General features: G+C 40.0%; 4 protein-coding genes across 4 annotated transcripts; 2 read left to right on the top strand and 2 right to left on the bottom strand.

Moving 5' to 3' along the window:
• Window positions 1-9,894: 9,894 nt before the first annotated feature.
• On the top strand, window positions 9,895-11,688 carry P175DRAFT_0519695 (uncharacterized protein; the record flags this gene model as incomplete). Its single annotated transcript, XM_040899119.1, has 5 exons — window positions 9,895-9,921; window positions 10,080-10,367; window positions 10,424-10,618; window positions 10,641-11,065; window positions 11,123-11,688. The coding sequence occupies 5 exons, from the start codon at window positions 9,895-9,897 to the stop codon at window positions 11,373-11,375; spliced, it is 1,188 nt and encodes a 395-aa protein (XP_040755037.1). The 3' UTR covers window positions 11,376-11,688.
• On the bottom strand, window positions 11,425-11,998 carry P175DRAFT_034 (uncharacterized protein). Its single transcript, XM_040892877.1, has 2 exons — window positions 11,820-11,998; window positions 11,425-11,712 (listed from the first exon to the last, which is right to left on the bottom strand). The coding sequence occupies exons 1-2, from the start codon at window positions 11,855-11,857 to the stop codon at window positions 11,475-11,477; spliced, it is 276 nt and encodes a 91-aa protein (XP_040755036.1). The 5' UTR covers window positions 11,858-11,998; the 3' UTR covers window positions 11,425-11,474.
• A 558-nt stretch (window positions 11,999-12,556) lies between these two features.
• Window positions 12,557-12,706, bottom strand: P175DRAFT_0405133 (uncharacterized protein; the record flags this gene model as incomplete). Its single annotated transcript, XM_040893017.1, has 1 exon — window positions 12,557-12,706. A coding segment is annotated over one exon (150 nt), but the record flags the coding sequence as incomplete, so codon positions are not given.
• A 598-nt stretch (window positions 12,707-13,304) lies between these two features.
• P175DRAFT_0488851 (uncharacterized protein) lies at window positions 13,305-14,039 on the top strand (the record flags this gene model as incomplete). Its single annotated transcript, XM_040895701.1, has 1 exon — window positions 13,305-14,039. The coding sequence occupies one exon, from the start codon at window positions 13,305-13,307 to the stop codon at window positions 14,037-14,039; it is 735 nt and encodes a 244-aa protein (XP_040755034.1).
• Between the last annotated feature and the right edge of the window lie 2,168 nt (window positions 14,040-16,207).

Raw genomic sequence — 16,207 nt, 5'->3', positions numbered from 1 at the left:
AGGTTAGTATATATTATAGCTAGACTAGCTATCTAAATATGGTATATTATATATACTAGTTAATATTACTGCATGGGGTGCTCTAGGAGCTATATTAATAGTTAATTACTCCTGGGGTAATTAGTTTTATCCAGGCGTGTATCTACCAGGCCTGTAGTGGCCAGGTTATTATATATGCTAATATTAAGAGTTAGGTAGAGGCTATTAATTAGGAAATTAAGTATAAGCTATACTATAATATAGTATTAAATTAAGCTAGGGTCATATAGTAGTTCTAGGCTAGCCAGACCTAGATTATTAGTGCTACTAGTATATTAGATATAAGGATTAATATTCCTAATATCTAGTATATAATTTATATTAGCCAGCCGCGAATATTATTAGATTATAGGTAGAAAAGTAGCTATACTAGGTATAATAATATTACTAGTAAAGCTATTATTATCTAGCTTTAGGGGTAGAATAGCCTAGATCTATAGATTAACTAGGTTATTAAGGCTAATTTTAAGTATATATAGTAGTATATAGAGGTCTAGGGAGTTTTATATTAATAATATATATTAGACTAGTATTTAGACAGGACTATTAATAGGTATTCCTAGTAGTAGTACTAGAATATTAATCTAGGAAAGTTACTATATAATATATGTAATCTTAAGTAGGAAGTATAAGAGTTAATTAGTCCTATTTTAATATTATTAACCCTAGTAGCCCCTAGCTTAATATCTAGGGTACTATTATTTTTATTACCCACCTAATTAGTACTACTTATATCCTTATCTATTCCCTATCTAGTTACCTATATAATATCTATTTAGATAGATAATTTATTTATATTCTAGGTGCCCCCCAGGTCTAGGTTTAGGTATAGAAGTAGCCCCCATATAGTAGCCCCTGTACTAGCAGCTATTCCACCCCATCCATAATACCACCTAGTAGCCATCTATTAGTAGTCTAGGGCTATATAGGCTAGAATTAACCATGAATTTATTAAGCAGGAAGCTTAAATATAATTAAATTAATATTATATTTATATTACTAGTAGCTAGGATAGTAACTATAAATTATATTTATACTAATACCTTAATAGCCAGGCTACTAAGTAATAAATAATCTAGGTCTAGTCCTAGATAGATTATATTCTATTCTAGTATTATTATATATATAGCATGCCCTAATCTATTTATTTAAGATAGTAGGCCCGCCAGCTATATATATAATATAGTATGTTAATTCTACTTATTACCAGGATATTATATAGACCATACAGGGAGGCTATATATAATATATTTAAGTAGCATTTATATAACTAGATTATTAAAGGCTGTATAGTGTTCCCTAATAAAAGGAATTAGTAGGCTATTAAGCCTTATATTATAAATATATATTAGATTATATTAATAATAGTATTTTTTAAGCAGGGAATTATTAATAGGCAAGAGATTAAGATCTAGATAGTATTTTATTAATTATAGTAGATTTATAGAAAGATTAAGGATATATTAGAGTAATTTTATATATATTATATTATTTAATTATTTAGGATTAGCCTGTAATAAATATATAATATTAGTAGTAATATATATATACTATAAATATTAAGAATTAATTATTAAATTATAATTAGATATAGGAATATTATATAGGTTTTATTAGTAAGTTTATATATAATTTAAGAAATATATTTTAGTTTAGGGGAAGAGTAAGAGATTATAGTAAGTATATTAAGTAATTTAGTAGTAATATATTATTTTAAGTAAGGTTAGAATAGGGCCATCTATAATTATATATTAGATATATAGATAAATAAGCTAGAATAATAATTAATATTTAGGTATTATTAAGAATTATAAATTAGTAGGAAGGTCTATTAATTTAGGTAAAATTTAAATTATATTTTTATAATTAAGATTTAGTAATAATATATAATTAATAAGTAAGTAAATTAGGTATTATAAATATTAAAAGGATAGTTTTAATTAATAATTTATAAGATATTTAATAGAGTAGTAAGTAAAATAATAGGTAGATAAAATTAATAATAAGTAAATTTTAAAAAGTAAATAATAATATAAATTAATTAAGAAATAAAAATAGATAAACTAGTAAAAAGAGAAATTAAATAAATAATTAGATTTATAAGAGTAAATAGAGTATAAGATTTTAAATAATATAGAAATAAAGAGATTTAATATAAGAAAAGTAGGGATTTAATAATAAGAATTAAGATAGAGAATTAGTATAAATAATAAAATAATTATAAAATAAAATATAAGAAAGTTTAGTAGGATTTATAATATAAGGGAGGGAGATTAGAAGTATTAGAGTAAGAGTATTATTTAGGATATAAATTAATATATAGGTTTAAATTAGGAATATATTTAATAGTCAGGATTAAGGGGTTATATATAGTTAGGAATTAAAGAAATTAGTAAGCAAGAATTTCCTATAATTTTAGTAAAGAGTAAAGGTTTAGAATAGTATAAAAATAAGGGTTTAGTATAATATAAGGATAAGAGTTTAGTAGGATATAAGAGTAAGAGTAAGAGTAAGGGTAAGAGTTTAGAATAGTATAAGGATTAAAGTAAGAGTAAAGGTTTAGAATAGTATAAAAGTAAGGGTAAGGATTTAGAATAATATAAGGGTAAGGATAAGAATAAGAGTTTAGAATAGGATAAGAGTAAGAATAAAGGTTTAGAATAATATAAGGGTAAGAATAAGGATTAGGGTAAGAATAAGGATAAGAATAAGAGTAAGGGTTTAGAATAGGATAAGGGTAAGAATAAAGATAAAAATAAGGGTAAGAGTTTAAAATAATATAAGGGTAAGAGTAAGGATAAGAGTAAGAATAAGAATAAGGGTTAGAGTAAGGGTAAGAGTTTAGAATAGGATAAGGATAAGGATAAGAGTAAGGGTGAGGGTAAGGATTAATATTATTCTGTCACAGACCCTCCCCAGGGTCTGCGCAAAATTTTAGGGTCTCCAGGGGGGAGGGTCTGGGTCTAACACAGACCCTGGGTCTAAAATTACCAATATTAGGTCTTTTTTAATAAAAATTAGATATTTAGAAAGCTAATTAATTAAATTTTAATAATATTTAAAAGAAAATCAAAAATTTCCTAATTTAGAAGGTAGAAAGTCAAAATAAAAAAACAGGTTTTTTTTGATGGGGTATGCCAAGCTGCGGGTAGTCTAGACCTATTTAGGTAACCCTAATACCCTAGGGTTAACTAGATGGGTCAGGCAACCATATGGGTGCCTTATTTACTAGGCAGCAACTGTTGATGCCTTATTTTTCAGGCCACATTTTTTAAAATTAAAATATCAATAGTAGCTAGTATAGAAATATAAAATAAAATAAATAAAATAAATAAAATAAATAAAATAAATAAAATAAATAAAATAATTAAAAACTTAGGATTAATATAATTAAAGAGTTAAGTTTAAAATAATTAAAAAATTAAAATTAGAAAAATTAAAGAATTAGTATTAGAATAGTTAGAAAGTTAGGATTAAAATAATTAGAGAGTTAGGATTAAAATAATTAGAGAGTTAGGATTCAAATAGTTAGAAAGTTAAGATTTGAATGGTTAAAAAATTAGAATCATAGTTAGCATGAGAAGACACTAATATTATTCTGTTACAGACCCTCCCCAGGGTCTGCGCAAAATTTTAGGGTCTCCAGGGGGGAGGGTCTGGGTCTAACACAGACCCTGGGTCTAAAATTACCAATATTAGGTCTTTTTAAATAAAAATTAGATATTTAGAAAGCTAACTAATTAAATTTTAATAATATAAAAAAAAAATTCGAAATTTCCTATTTAGGAAGGTAGAAAGTTAAAATAAAAAAAGTAGGTTTTTTTTGTTGGGGTATGCCAAGCTATGGGTAGTCTAGACCTATTTAGGTAACCCTAATACCCTAGGGTCAACTAGATAGGTCAGGCAACCATATGGGTGCCTTATTTACTAGGCAGTAACTGTTGATGCCTATCCCACAAGGGTTGAGGAAGGCTACTAGGGTGGCTCTAGGGTTTTGCGGAGGACCAGCGCTGATTGGTCAGCTTATTGTAGGGTGGCTCAATTTTCAGGAGTAGGGTGCCTGTAGAACCTGTTGCATGTTATAGCTTAAATTTTTACTAGATATAGATTGGCCACTTAAATTATAGATTTCTAAGTTTTAGAGCCTGTAGGTGTCAGGTAAATATATGGTGGTGTGTTAAAGTTGGTTGGGGTTCTGTTGAAGATTTGGTGGGGGATAGACTTGGATGGCTATATATAGTAGTGATAGATTAGTTGTACTAGTAAACCAAATAATTAGGGGCTTGTCTAGTTAAAAAGCCTAGTTAAATTTTAATTTTTTTAAATATTTCTATTAATTTTCCTATCTAATATTATATTTTTATCTATACCTGGCTGCTACTTATCTATATTTTATTATAGAATACTAGCTATTTGAGAAGATCTTTATACTGTAAATTATTGTATATTACTAGTGCTAGCATGGTGTTTATCCTAAGGAGGTTATAATATACCTGCAGAAGAAGTATTTTCTTAAGCTATAGGATAGTTAACCTATTGCTTAGGTAGTGGCTAGCTGGGCAGGAATTATCTAGTAGCTGGATAATTTATATATTCCCTATATACTAGATATATTAGTTCCTATTATCTTTATTTATACTAACAGGCTGTTATGCTAGCATAGCCATGGTAAGGAACTGGAGTAATGTATGTATATTACTATTAGTATTAAATCTATGCAAAACCACTAGAAAGAAGTGCATAGTTGGATCTAGTACTAGTTTTATGGAGGGATTCCTGCCTGGGAGTGGGAGAAGTAGTAGATCTAGTTTTAGTAATTATTCTACCTAGTTACCTAGTAGTAGGTATTCCCTAGCTAGAAAAATTCCTATTTAGTATATATCCCATTGCATGATCCCCAGCCTAAGGAGCAACCCATCCCAATCACTACCTACAAGCAGCTAGTCGCGGAGATCAAGGTGCGGGCGGTAGTGGATAAGCAGGAGGCAGCTGCCTAGGTTATCCAGGCTAGGGAGCTCCAGGATGCTAATCCATGGCTGTGCATGACCTGCTGGGCCTGGTATTTAGCTAATGTATATATTCTAGACCTGCTTGTGGTGGTGGCTACTCCTGATCCTAAGCTAGAGGACCCCGTGAGTGGTGCCACGCGCGTAGTATGGGATGCCATGGAGTTACTAGCCTGGCGTAGCCAGCACATGGTAAAGTAGTGCGAGAATAGGATCTGAATGGCTGCTATATGCACCATGCTGCACTAGACCCTGTACCAGCTATTGCGGGCGTATATGGATAAGAAGAGTATCTAAGACCATGTCTGGCTATAGTAGCAGATTTTACTGTTTATCATCTGCACGTAGATAGACTAGCTGTGGAAGTAGCAGCCGCGGTATATCATGACTACTTAGTAGTAGAAAACATAGTAGTGGTTATGGTAGATAGCCATGTAGGAATCCCGGCATAATCCTGACCCTATAGAGGTTGAGGATCAGCCCCCCACGGTCCAGCTATTTATCATAACTACAATTAAGACTGCATGCTTGGAGTTTTGTATTAAGTTACTAAACTAGAAGATCAAGGTCCACGAGTATAAGAGCCTGTTAATCTGCATTATAGCTGTATTAGGTTAGGGGGAGGTAATCTGGCGGGGCCCTAAGAGTTACCCGCCTATTATTTTCTAGATATTGAAAGTGGCGCGCTTCATGCTTATATAGAAAGTATTATGGCTAGATCTGTAGTATATGAAGATTATCTGCATGTGGGCCGCGGCCGCAGAGCAAGAGTTATGGATGGGGGATGCTACAGATAAAGAGTTAGGGTTTATTATTGATAAAGGGTATGTGGAGGGACCTAACACCCTTATTATGTTCCCCCTGTCCAGCCCACTATCCAGCCTGCTCAGCCCACCCGCGGCCCCCATCTACTAGATTCCCCGAACCTAGGGAATGCCATTCCAAGCTGGAGTGGACTAGATGGTCCAGCAATTTATGGTCTGTGGCCAGCACGGGCCTGTGAAGGTATTGCTGGATTGGTGGACCTTTAGGCTGAAGATTTATTATAACACCACTACCCCTGGGTATATAATCTAGATAGGATAGGAGTAGTTATTATATAAGGAGATAAGTTTTACCATGGGCAAGTTCTGGGGGTTCGTGCATGGCTTGGTCGGGGCTATGCGGGAGTTTATAGCGGGGTTATTATGCTAACCTAATCTAGATTAATGGCCTGCTATTCTATAGGATTAGTTATTTGATAACCTTACTAAAGCTACCCCTAGCTAGAGTTTTTTATAGGATGCGCGGACCCGGTAGCCTGTGGCTGGGCGTAGCTAGCTGCTGGACCAGATTATGCAGGAACCTGCCATGGCCCGCACCTTTACTACCTAGGGGGAGGTCAGTAGCCCCAAGATCTAGAAGTATTTCTAGCAGGTGGCCTAGTTTAAGGAGAAGCTAGCAGTAGCCATATATTTAACTAGGGGGGCACCCGTGCAAGCCCTAGAGTTATTAAGTATCTAGTATGTGAATACTAAGATTAACTAGTACTAAAATATATATATTAAGGATGGTATGGTAGTATTTATTACTATATATTATAAAGGATTCCATGCTAGTAATAATATAAAGATTATTTACTGGTATTTACCCCAGGTAATTGGCGAGTTAGTTATATAGTATTTATAGTTAGTGTTATTATTTATGCAGTAGCTAGTGGTATTTCATGCTAACTAATGCCCACATCACCACCCTAGTCACTACTACAACCTGAGATTATGGGGACCTAACGTCGGCAGTGGCCAGGACTGGACCAGTGAGTAGTTCCGCAAGGTATTAAAGCAGGAAAGCTGGACTAGCATGGGATTATTATACCTGCTTAATATTACCTATTATTAGGATATCATGATAGATATTAGCTATTATTTTTTATACCTATCCAGCGCATTCCTGAACAATATGCAGGTTAAATAGGAGTAGAAGATGGCTATTATAGAGGTAGATAAGGATCCTGACAAGATCAGGAATATTATGGATAAGCAGGCTGGCCACACCCCCTATATGGCTGGGATAATATACAGCTGGGAGGTGACCAAGTTTGAAGATAATATTACTATGTAGTAGTTAAAATTCTGGGCATCCAGTACAAACTAGCACTAATTTTTAGGGTTTACTTGGGAGGACTACCCTATATTAGGTAAGCAGGAGAACCTGTGGAAGGAACAGGTAGTGGACTACCAGGTCTAGCAGTAGGCATAGTTACAGGCAGCTAATTTAGAGCAGGTATTATAGTATATGACCAGGCAGGAGATTATATTCTATAGGGTGCAGGGGCCAGCCATTAAAGCCATCCAGGATGGTACTAGCCTGATCATGGCCATCATGCCTATCAGGGATAGGAAGAGCATGTTATTTATATTACCTGTATATACTACCCCAGGGGGTTATACTATTATAGTTATCCTGTTAATTTTATTATAAGCTGATTTAATGCAATAATACTAGATACTAGGGATCTATTATATATTATAGGAAAGCTACTACCCCTCTAATAAAGCTATAATTATACTAGTCATGCCTAAATCTACCAAGAACCCTAATTTCCACATATTTTTGAACCGGCAGCGGTTGCTGTAGTGGCTAGACTAGATTATTATTGATAAATGCCATATAATATTGAACCTGCAGAAGGATTTCTGGCCTGCCATGGCCTGGTTAGGCTGATTAGCCAGCGCCCACACGCAGATAATATATTTAATAGCTATGTTACCCCTATCTAGCAAAGCCATGTTTTTGCAGTGGATCCAGCACCAGCCCAGCAAGATTGGCATATATTACAGCTAGACCAGCTATCCAAATATGGCATACTGCGTGCACTAGCTAATATTACTGTATGGGGTGCCCCAGGAGCCATACTAGTAGTTAACCATCCCTAGGGTGATTAGTTTTATCCAGGCACGCATCTACCAGGCCTGTGGCGGCCAGATTATTATATATACCAATATTAAGAGTCAGGTGGAGGCTATTAGTTAGGAAATTGGGTATAAGCCATACTATAGTATGGTATTAGATTAAGCTGGGGTCATGTAGTAGTTCCAGGCTGGCTAGATCCAGGTTATTAGTGCTACTAATATATTAGGCATGGGGATTGATATCCCTGATATCTGGTGTGTAATTTATATTGGCCAGCCACAAATATTATTAGATTATGGGCAGGAAAGTGGCCGCGCTGGGCGTGATAGTATTGCTAGTGAAGCTATTATTATCTAGCCCCAGGGGTAGGATAGCCCAGATCCATGGATTAACTGGGTTGCTGAGGCTAATTTTGAGCGTGTGCAGTGGTATATAGAGGTCCAGGGGGTTTTATGTTGATGGTATGTGTTAGACTAGTACTTGGATAGGACTATTAATAGGTATTTCTAGTAGTAGTGCCAGGATATTAATCCAGGGGAGTTACCATGTAATGCATGTGATCCTGAGTGGGGAGTATAGGAGCTAGTTAGTCCCACCCTAATATTACTAACCCTAGTAGCCCCTAGCTCAATATCCAGGGTACTATCATCCCTATTACCTATTTAATTAGCACTACTTATATCTCTGTCTACCTCCTATCCAGTCACCCGCATAATATTTATTCAGACAGATAATTTGTTTATGTCCCAGGTGCCCCCCGGGTCCAGGTTTAGGTATGGAAGTAGCCCCCACATGGTAGTCCCTGTGCTGGCAGCTATTCTACCCTGTCTGTAATACCCCCCGGCAGCCATCTGTTAGCAGTCCGGGGCTATGCAGGCTGGAATTGACTATGAATTTATTGAGTAGGAAGCCTAGATATGGTTAAATTAGTGTTATATTTATACTACTAGTAGCCGGGATAGTAATTATAAGTTATATTCATGCTAATACCCTGATAGCCAGGCTACTAAATAGTGGATAATTTAGGTCTAGTCCTAGGTAAATTATATCCTGTTCTGGTGTTATTATACATGTAGCATGCCCTAATCTATTTATTTAGGGTAGCAGGCCCGCCAGCCATGTATATGGTGTGGTGTGTTAGTTCCACCCATTGCCGGGATATTATATGGACTGTATGGGGAGGCCGTATGCAATGCATTCAAGTGGTATTTACATGGCCAGATTGTTAAAGGCTGTGTAGTATTCTCTATCCCACAAGGGTTGAGGAAGGCTACTAGGGTGGCTCTAGGGTTTTGCGGAGGACCAGCGCTGATTGGTTGGCTTATCGTAGGGTGGCTCAATTTTCAGGAGTAGGGTGCCTGTAGAACCTGTTGCATGTTGTAGCTCAAATTTTTACCAGATATAGATTGGCCACTTAAATTATAGATTCCCAAGTTTTAGAGCCTGTAGGCATCAGGTAAATATATGGTGGTGTGTTAAAGTTGGTTAGGGTTCCATTGAAGATTTGGTGGGGGATAGACTTGGATGGCTGTATACAGCAGTGATAGATCAGTTGTACCAGTAAACTAAATAATTAGGGGCTTGTCTAGCTAAAAAGCCTAGTTAAACTTCAATTCCTCTAAGTATTTCTATTAGTTTTCCTATCTAATATTATATTTTTATCTATACCTGGCTGCTACCTATCTACATTCCATTATGGAATACCAGCTATTTGAGAAGATCCTTATGCTGCAAATTATTGTATGTCGCCAGTACCAGCATGGTGTTTATCCTAAGGAGGTTGCAATACACCTGCAGAAGAAGCATTTCCTCAAGCCATGGGATAGTCAACCCATTGCTCAGGTAGTGGCTGGCTGGGCGGGGATTATCTAGCAGCTAGACAATTTATATATTCCCCATGTGCTGGACACGCCAGTTCCCATTATCTCTATTTATACCAACAGGCTGTTATGCTAGTATGGCCATGGTAAGGGACTGGAGCAATGTATGTATATTACTACCAGCATTAAATCCATGCGAAACCACTGGAAAGAAGTGCATGGTTGGACCCAGCACCAGTTCCATGGAGGGATTCCTGCCCGGGAGCGGGAGAAGCAGTAGATCCAGCTTCAGCAATCATTCCGCCTAGTTGCCTGGCAGCAGGTATTCCCCAGCTGGAAAAACTCCCATTTAGTGCATATCCCATCGCATGATCCCCAGCCTGAGGAGCAACCCGTCCCAATCACCACCCACGAGCAGCTGGTCGCGGAGATCAAGGCGCGGGCGGCAGCGGATGAGCAGGAGGCAGCCGCCCAGGTTGTCCAGGCCGGGGAGCTCCAGGATGCCAATCCATGGCTGCGCATGACCCGCTGGGCCCGGTATTTAGCTGATGTGCATATTCCGGACCTGCTCGCGGTGGTGGCCACTCCCGATCCCGAGCTGGAGGACCCTGTGAGCGGTGCCACGCGCGTAGTATGGGATGCTATAGAGTCACTGGCCTGGCGCAGCCAGCACATGGTAAAGCAGTGTGGGAATGGGATCCGAATGGCCGCCATACGCACCATGCCGCACTAGACCCCGTACCAGCCATTGCGGGCGTATATGGACGAGAAGAGTATCCAAGACCATGTCTGGTTATGGTAGCAGATTTTACTGTTTATCATCCACACGCAGACAGACTGGCCGTGGAAGCAGCAGCCGCGGTATATCATGACCACCCGGCAGCAGAAAACATGGCAGCAGTTATGGCAGATGGCCATGCAGGAATCCCGGCGCAGTCCCGACCCCATGGAGGTTGAGGATCAGCCCCCCGCAGTCCAGCCATTTATTATGACTGTAATCGAGACCGCATGCTTGGAGTTTTGTATTGAGTTGCTAAACCAGAAGATCAAGGTCCACGAGTACGAGAGCCTGTTAATCTGCGCCATGGCCATGTTAGGTTGGGGGGAGGTGACCTGGCGGGGCCCTGAGAGTTACCCGCCCATCATTTCCCGGGTGTTGAAAGTGGCGCGCTTCATGCTTGTGCAGAAAGCATTATGGCTGGATCCGCAGTATATGGAGATTATCCGCATGTGGGCCGCGGCCGCAGAGCAAGGGTCATGGATGGGGGATGCTGTAGATGAAGAGTTAGGGTTCATCATCGATGAAGGGTATGTGGAGGGACCCAACACCCCTGTTGTGTTCCCCCTGTCTAGCCCACTGTCCAGCCTGCTCAGCCCGCCCACGGCCCTCATCTACTGGATTCCCCGAACCCAGGGAATGCCATTCCAAGCTGGAGTGGACTGGATGGTCCAGCAATTCATGGTCCGTGGCCAGCACGGGCCCGTGGAGGTGTTGCTGGATTGGCGGACCTTCAGGCTGAAGATTCATTACAACACCACCGCCCCCGGGCATGTGACCTGGATGGGACAGGAGTGGTTGTTATATAAGGAGATGAGTTTCACCATGGGCGAGTTCTAGGGGTTCGTGCATGGCTTGGTCAGGGCCGCGCGGGAGTTCATGGCGGGGTTGTTATGCTAACCCAATCCAGATCAATGGCCCGCCATTCCATGGGATCAGTTATTCGACAACCCCACTGAAGCCACCCCTGGCTGGAGTTTTTTGCAGGATGCGCGGACCCGGTGGCCCGTGGCTGGGTGCAGCTGGCTGCTGGACTGGATTGTGCAGGAACCCGCCATGGCCTGCACCTTTACCACCCAGGGGGAGGTCAGCGGCCCCAAGATCCAGAAGTATTTCCAGCAGGTGGCCTAGTTCAAGGAGAAGCTGGTGGTGGCTGTGCATTTGACTGGCAGGGCACCTGCGCGAGCCCCAGAGTTATTAAGTATCTAGCACGTGAATACCAAGACTAACCAGCGCCGAAATATATATATTGAGGATGGTATGGTGGTATTTGTTACTACATACCATAAAGGATTCCATGCTAGCAATAATGTGAAGATCATCCACCAGTATTTACCCCAGGTGATTGGCGAGTTGGTTGTGTGGTATTTATGGTTGGTGTTACTATTTGTGCGACAGCTGGCGGTATTCCATGCTGACTAATGCCCGTACTACCACCCCAGTCACTACCACAACCCGAGATTATGGGGACCTGACGTTGGTAGTGGTTGGGACTGGACCAGTGAGCGGTTCCGCGAGGTGTTGAAGCAGGAGAGCTGGACCAGCATGGGGTTATCATACCCACTCAATATTGCCCATTATTGGGATATCGCAGTAGGTATCAGCTATTGTTTTTTACGCCCATCCAGCGCATTCCCGAACAACATGTAGGTTGAGCGGGAGCAGGAGATGGCCACCATAGAGGCAGATGAGGATCCCAACAAGATCAGGAATATTATGGATGAGCAGGCCAGCCACACCCCCCATGTGGCCGGGATGATATACGGCTGGGAGGTGACCGAGTTCAAAGGCAGCACCACCACGCGGCAGTTAAAATTCCGGGCATCTAGCATGGACTGGTACTGATTTTTAGGGTTTACTCGGGAGGACCACCCTGTATTAGGCAAGTGGGAGAACCCGTGGGAGGAACAGGCGGTGGACCACCAGGTCCAGCGGCAGGCATAGTTGCAGGCGGCCAATTTGGAGCAGGTATTGCAGTGCATGACCGGGCAGGAGATTACATTCCATGGGGTGCAGGGGCCAGCTATCAAAGCTATCCAGGATGGTGCCAGCCCGGTCGTGGCCATCATGCCCACTAGGGGCGGGAAGAGCATGTTGTTCATGTTGCCCACATATGCCGCCCTGGGGGGTTGCACCATTGTGGTCGTCCCGTTAATTTTGTTGCGAGCCGATTTGATGCAGCGGTGCCAGATACTGGGGATCTGTTGTGTGTCATGGGAAAGCCGCCACCCCCCTGATGAAGCTGCGATTGTGCTGGTCATGCCTGAATCCACCAAGAACCCTGATTTCCACACGTTTTTGAACTGGCAGTGGTTGCTGCGGTGGCTGGACCGGATTGTTATTGATGAATGCTATGTGATATTGAACCCGCAGAAGGATTTCTGGCCTGCCATGGCCTGGTTAGGCTGATTGGCCAGTGCCCACACACAGATGGTATATTTGATAGCCACGTTGCCCCTATCTAGCGAAGCCATGTTTTTGCAGCAGATCCAGCACTGGCCTAGTGAGGTCGGCATATATCGCAGCCAGACCAGCCATCCAAACGTGGCATACCGCGTGCACTGGCTGATATTGCCGCATGGGGTGCCCCAGGAGCCGCACTAGTGGTTGACCACCCCCGGGGTGATTGGTTTCATCCAGGCGCGCATCTGCCAGGCCCGTGGCGGCCGGGTCATTATATATGCCAATATCAAGAGTCAGGTGGAGGCCATCAGTCGGGAAATCGGGTGTGAGCCGTACCACAGCGCGGTGTTAGATCGAGCCGGGGTCATGCAGCGGTTCCAGGCCGGCCAGACCCAGGTCATCAGTGCCACCAGTGCATTAGGCATGGGGATTGATATCCCCGATATCTGGTGTGTGATTCATATTGGCCAGCCGCGAATGTTGTTAGATTACGGGCAGGAAAGTGGCCGTGCTGGGCGTGATGGCGTTGCCAGCGAAGCCATCATTATCCAGCCCCAGGGGTGGGATAGCCTAGATCCATGGATCGACTGGGTTGCCGAGGCCGATTTCAAGCATGTGCAGCGGTATATGGAGGTCCAGGGGGTTTCATGTCGATGGTATGTGTTAGACCAGTACTTGGACGGGACTATTAATGGGTATTCCTGGCAGCAGTGCCAGGATGTTGATCCAGGGGAGTTACCGTGCGATGCATGCGATCCCAAGTGGGGAGCGCAGGAGCCAGTTAGTCCCACCCCAACATCACCAACCCTAGTAGCCCCCGGCTCAACATCTAGGGTACTACCATCCCTATCACCCACCCAATTGGCACCACCCATATCCCTGTCCGCCCCCCGTCCAGTCACCCGCACGGTATCCATTCAGACAGACGATTCGTTCATGTCCCAGGTGCCCCCCGGGTCCGGGTTTAGGCGTGGAAGTAGCCCCCACGCGGCAGCCCCCATGCTGGCAGCCATTCCACCCCGTCCGCAATACCCCCCGGCGGCCATCCGTCAGCAGTCCAGGGCCATGCAGGCTGGAATTGACCATGAATTCATTGAGTAAGAAGCCTGGATATGGTTGAATCAGTGTTATATTTGCACCACCACTGGCTGGGATAGTGACCATGAGTTATATTCATGCCGACACCCCGACAGCCAGGCCACTAAGTAGTGGATGATCCAGGTCTGGTCCCAGGTAGATTATATCCCATTCTGGTGTTGTTATACATGTGGCATGCCCTAATCTATTTGTTTAGGGTGGCAGGCCCGCCAGCCATGTACATGGTGTGGTGTGTTGGTTCCACCCATTGCCGGGATGTTATATGGACTGCACGGGGAGGCCGTACGCGACGCATTCGAGCGGCATTTACATGGCCAGATTGTTGAAGGCTGTGTAGTGTTCCCCAATAAGGGGAATTAGCAGGCCATTAAGCCCTATATTGTGGATATATATCAGATTATATTAATAGTAGCATTTTTGGGGCAGGGAACCATCAATGGGCAAGGGGTTGAGATCCAGGCAGTATTTTGTTGGTTATGGCAGATTTGCAGGGAGATTAAGGATATATTATAGTAATTTTATATATATTATACTATTTAATCATTTAGGGTTAGCCTGTAGTAGATATATAATATTAGTAGTGATATATATATACTACAGATATTAAGGATTAATTATTAAAGTATAATTAGATATAGGAATATTATATAGGTTTTATTAGTAAGTTTATATGTAATTTAAGGAATATATTTTAGTTTAGGGGAAGAGTAAGAGATTATAGTAAGTATATTAAGTAGTTTAGTAGTAGTATATTATTTTAAGTAGGGTCAGGGTAGGGCCATCTATAATTATATATTAGATATATAAGTAGATAAGCTAGAATAGTAGTTAGTATTTAAGTAGTATTAAGGATTATAAATTAGTAGGAAGATCTATTAGTTTAGGTAAAATTTAAATTATATTTATATAATTAAGATTTAGTAATAATATATAATTAGTAGGTAAGTAAATTAGGTATTATAAATATTAAAAGGATAGTTTTAGTTAACAGTTTATAAAATTTTTAGTAGAGTAGTAAGTAAAATAGCAGGTAGATAAAATTAGTAATAAGTAAATTTTGAAAAGTAAATAATAATATGAATTAATTAAGAAATAAAAATAGATAAACTAGTAGAAAGAGAAGTTAAATAAATAATCAGATTTATAAAAGTAAATGGAGTATAGGATTTTAAATAATATAGAAATAAAGGGATTTAATATAAGAAAAGTAGGGATTTAGTAATAAGAGTTAGGATAGAGAATTAGTATAAATAATAGAATAATTATAAAATAAAATATAAGAAAGTTTGGTAGGATCCATAGTACAAGGGGGGGAGATTAGAAGTATTAGGGTAAGAATATTATTTAGAATATAAATTAATATATAAGTTTAAATTAGGAATATATTTAATAGTCAGGATTAAGGGGTTATATATAGTTAGGAATTAAGGAAATTAGCAGGTAAGGGTTCCCCATTATTTTAGCAAAGGATAAAGGTTTAGAATAGTATAAGAGTAAGGGTTTAGTATAATATAAGAGTAAGGGTTTAGAATAGTATAAGGGTAAGGGTGAGGGTAAGGGTAAGAGTAGGGGTTTAGAATAGTATAAGGGTGAGGGTGAGAGTTTAGAATAGTATAAGAGTAAGGATAAGAGTAAGAATAAGGGTAAGGGTTTAGAATAGTATAAGGGTAAGGGTAAGAGTGAGAGTAAAGGTAAGAGTAAGGGTAAGAGTAAGAGTAAGAGTAAGAGTAAGGGTAAGGATAAGGGTGAGAGTTTAGAATAGTATAAGGGTGAGGGTAAGAGTAAGAATAAGGGTAAGGGTTTAGAATAGTATAAGGGTAAGGGTAAGGGTAAGAGTAAAGGTAAGAGTAAGGGTAAGAATAAGGATAAAAGTAAGGGTAAAGGTAAAGATAAGAATTTAGAATAGGATAAGGATAAGGATAAGGGTTTAGAATAATATAAGGGTAAGGATAAGGATAAGAGTAAGGGTAAAGGTAAAGATAAGAATTTAGAATTAGATAAGAGTAAGGATAAGGGTTTAGAATAATATAAGGGTTAGGGTGAGGATAAGAATAAGGATGAGGGTTTAGAATAGGATAAGGATAAGGATAAGGGTTAGGGTAAGAATAAGAGTTTAGAATAGGATAAGGGTGAGGGTAAGAGTAAGAATAAGGGTAAGGATAAGAATTAGG

The sequence above is a fragment of the Aspergillus ochraceoroseus genome (assembly GCF_002846915.1).
Source record: "Aspergillus ochraceoroseus IBT 24754 chromosome Unknown P175scaffold_1, whole genome shotgun sequence".
Classification (NCBI taxonomy): Eukaryota; Fungi; Ascomycota; class Eurotiomycetes; order Eurotiales; family Aspergillaceae; genus Aspergillus; species Aspergillus ochraceoroseus.
Note: the sequence above shows the minus strand (reverse complement) of the source record. Positions and strands in the feature narration are given on the sequence as shown.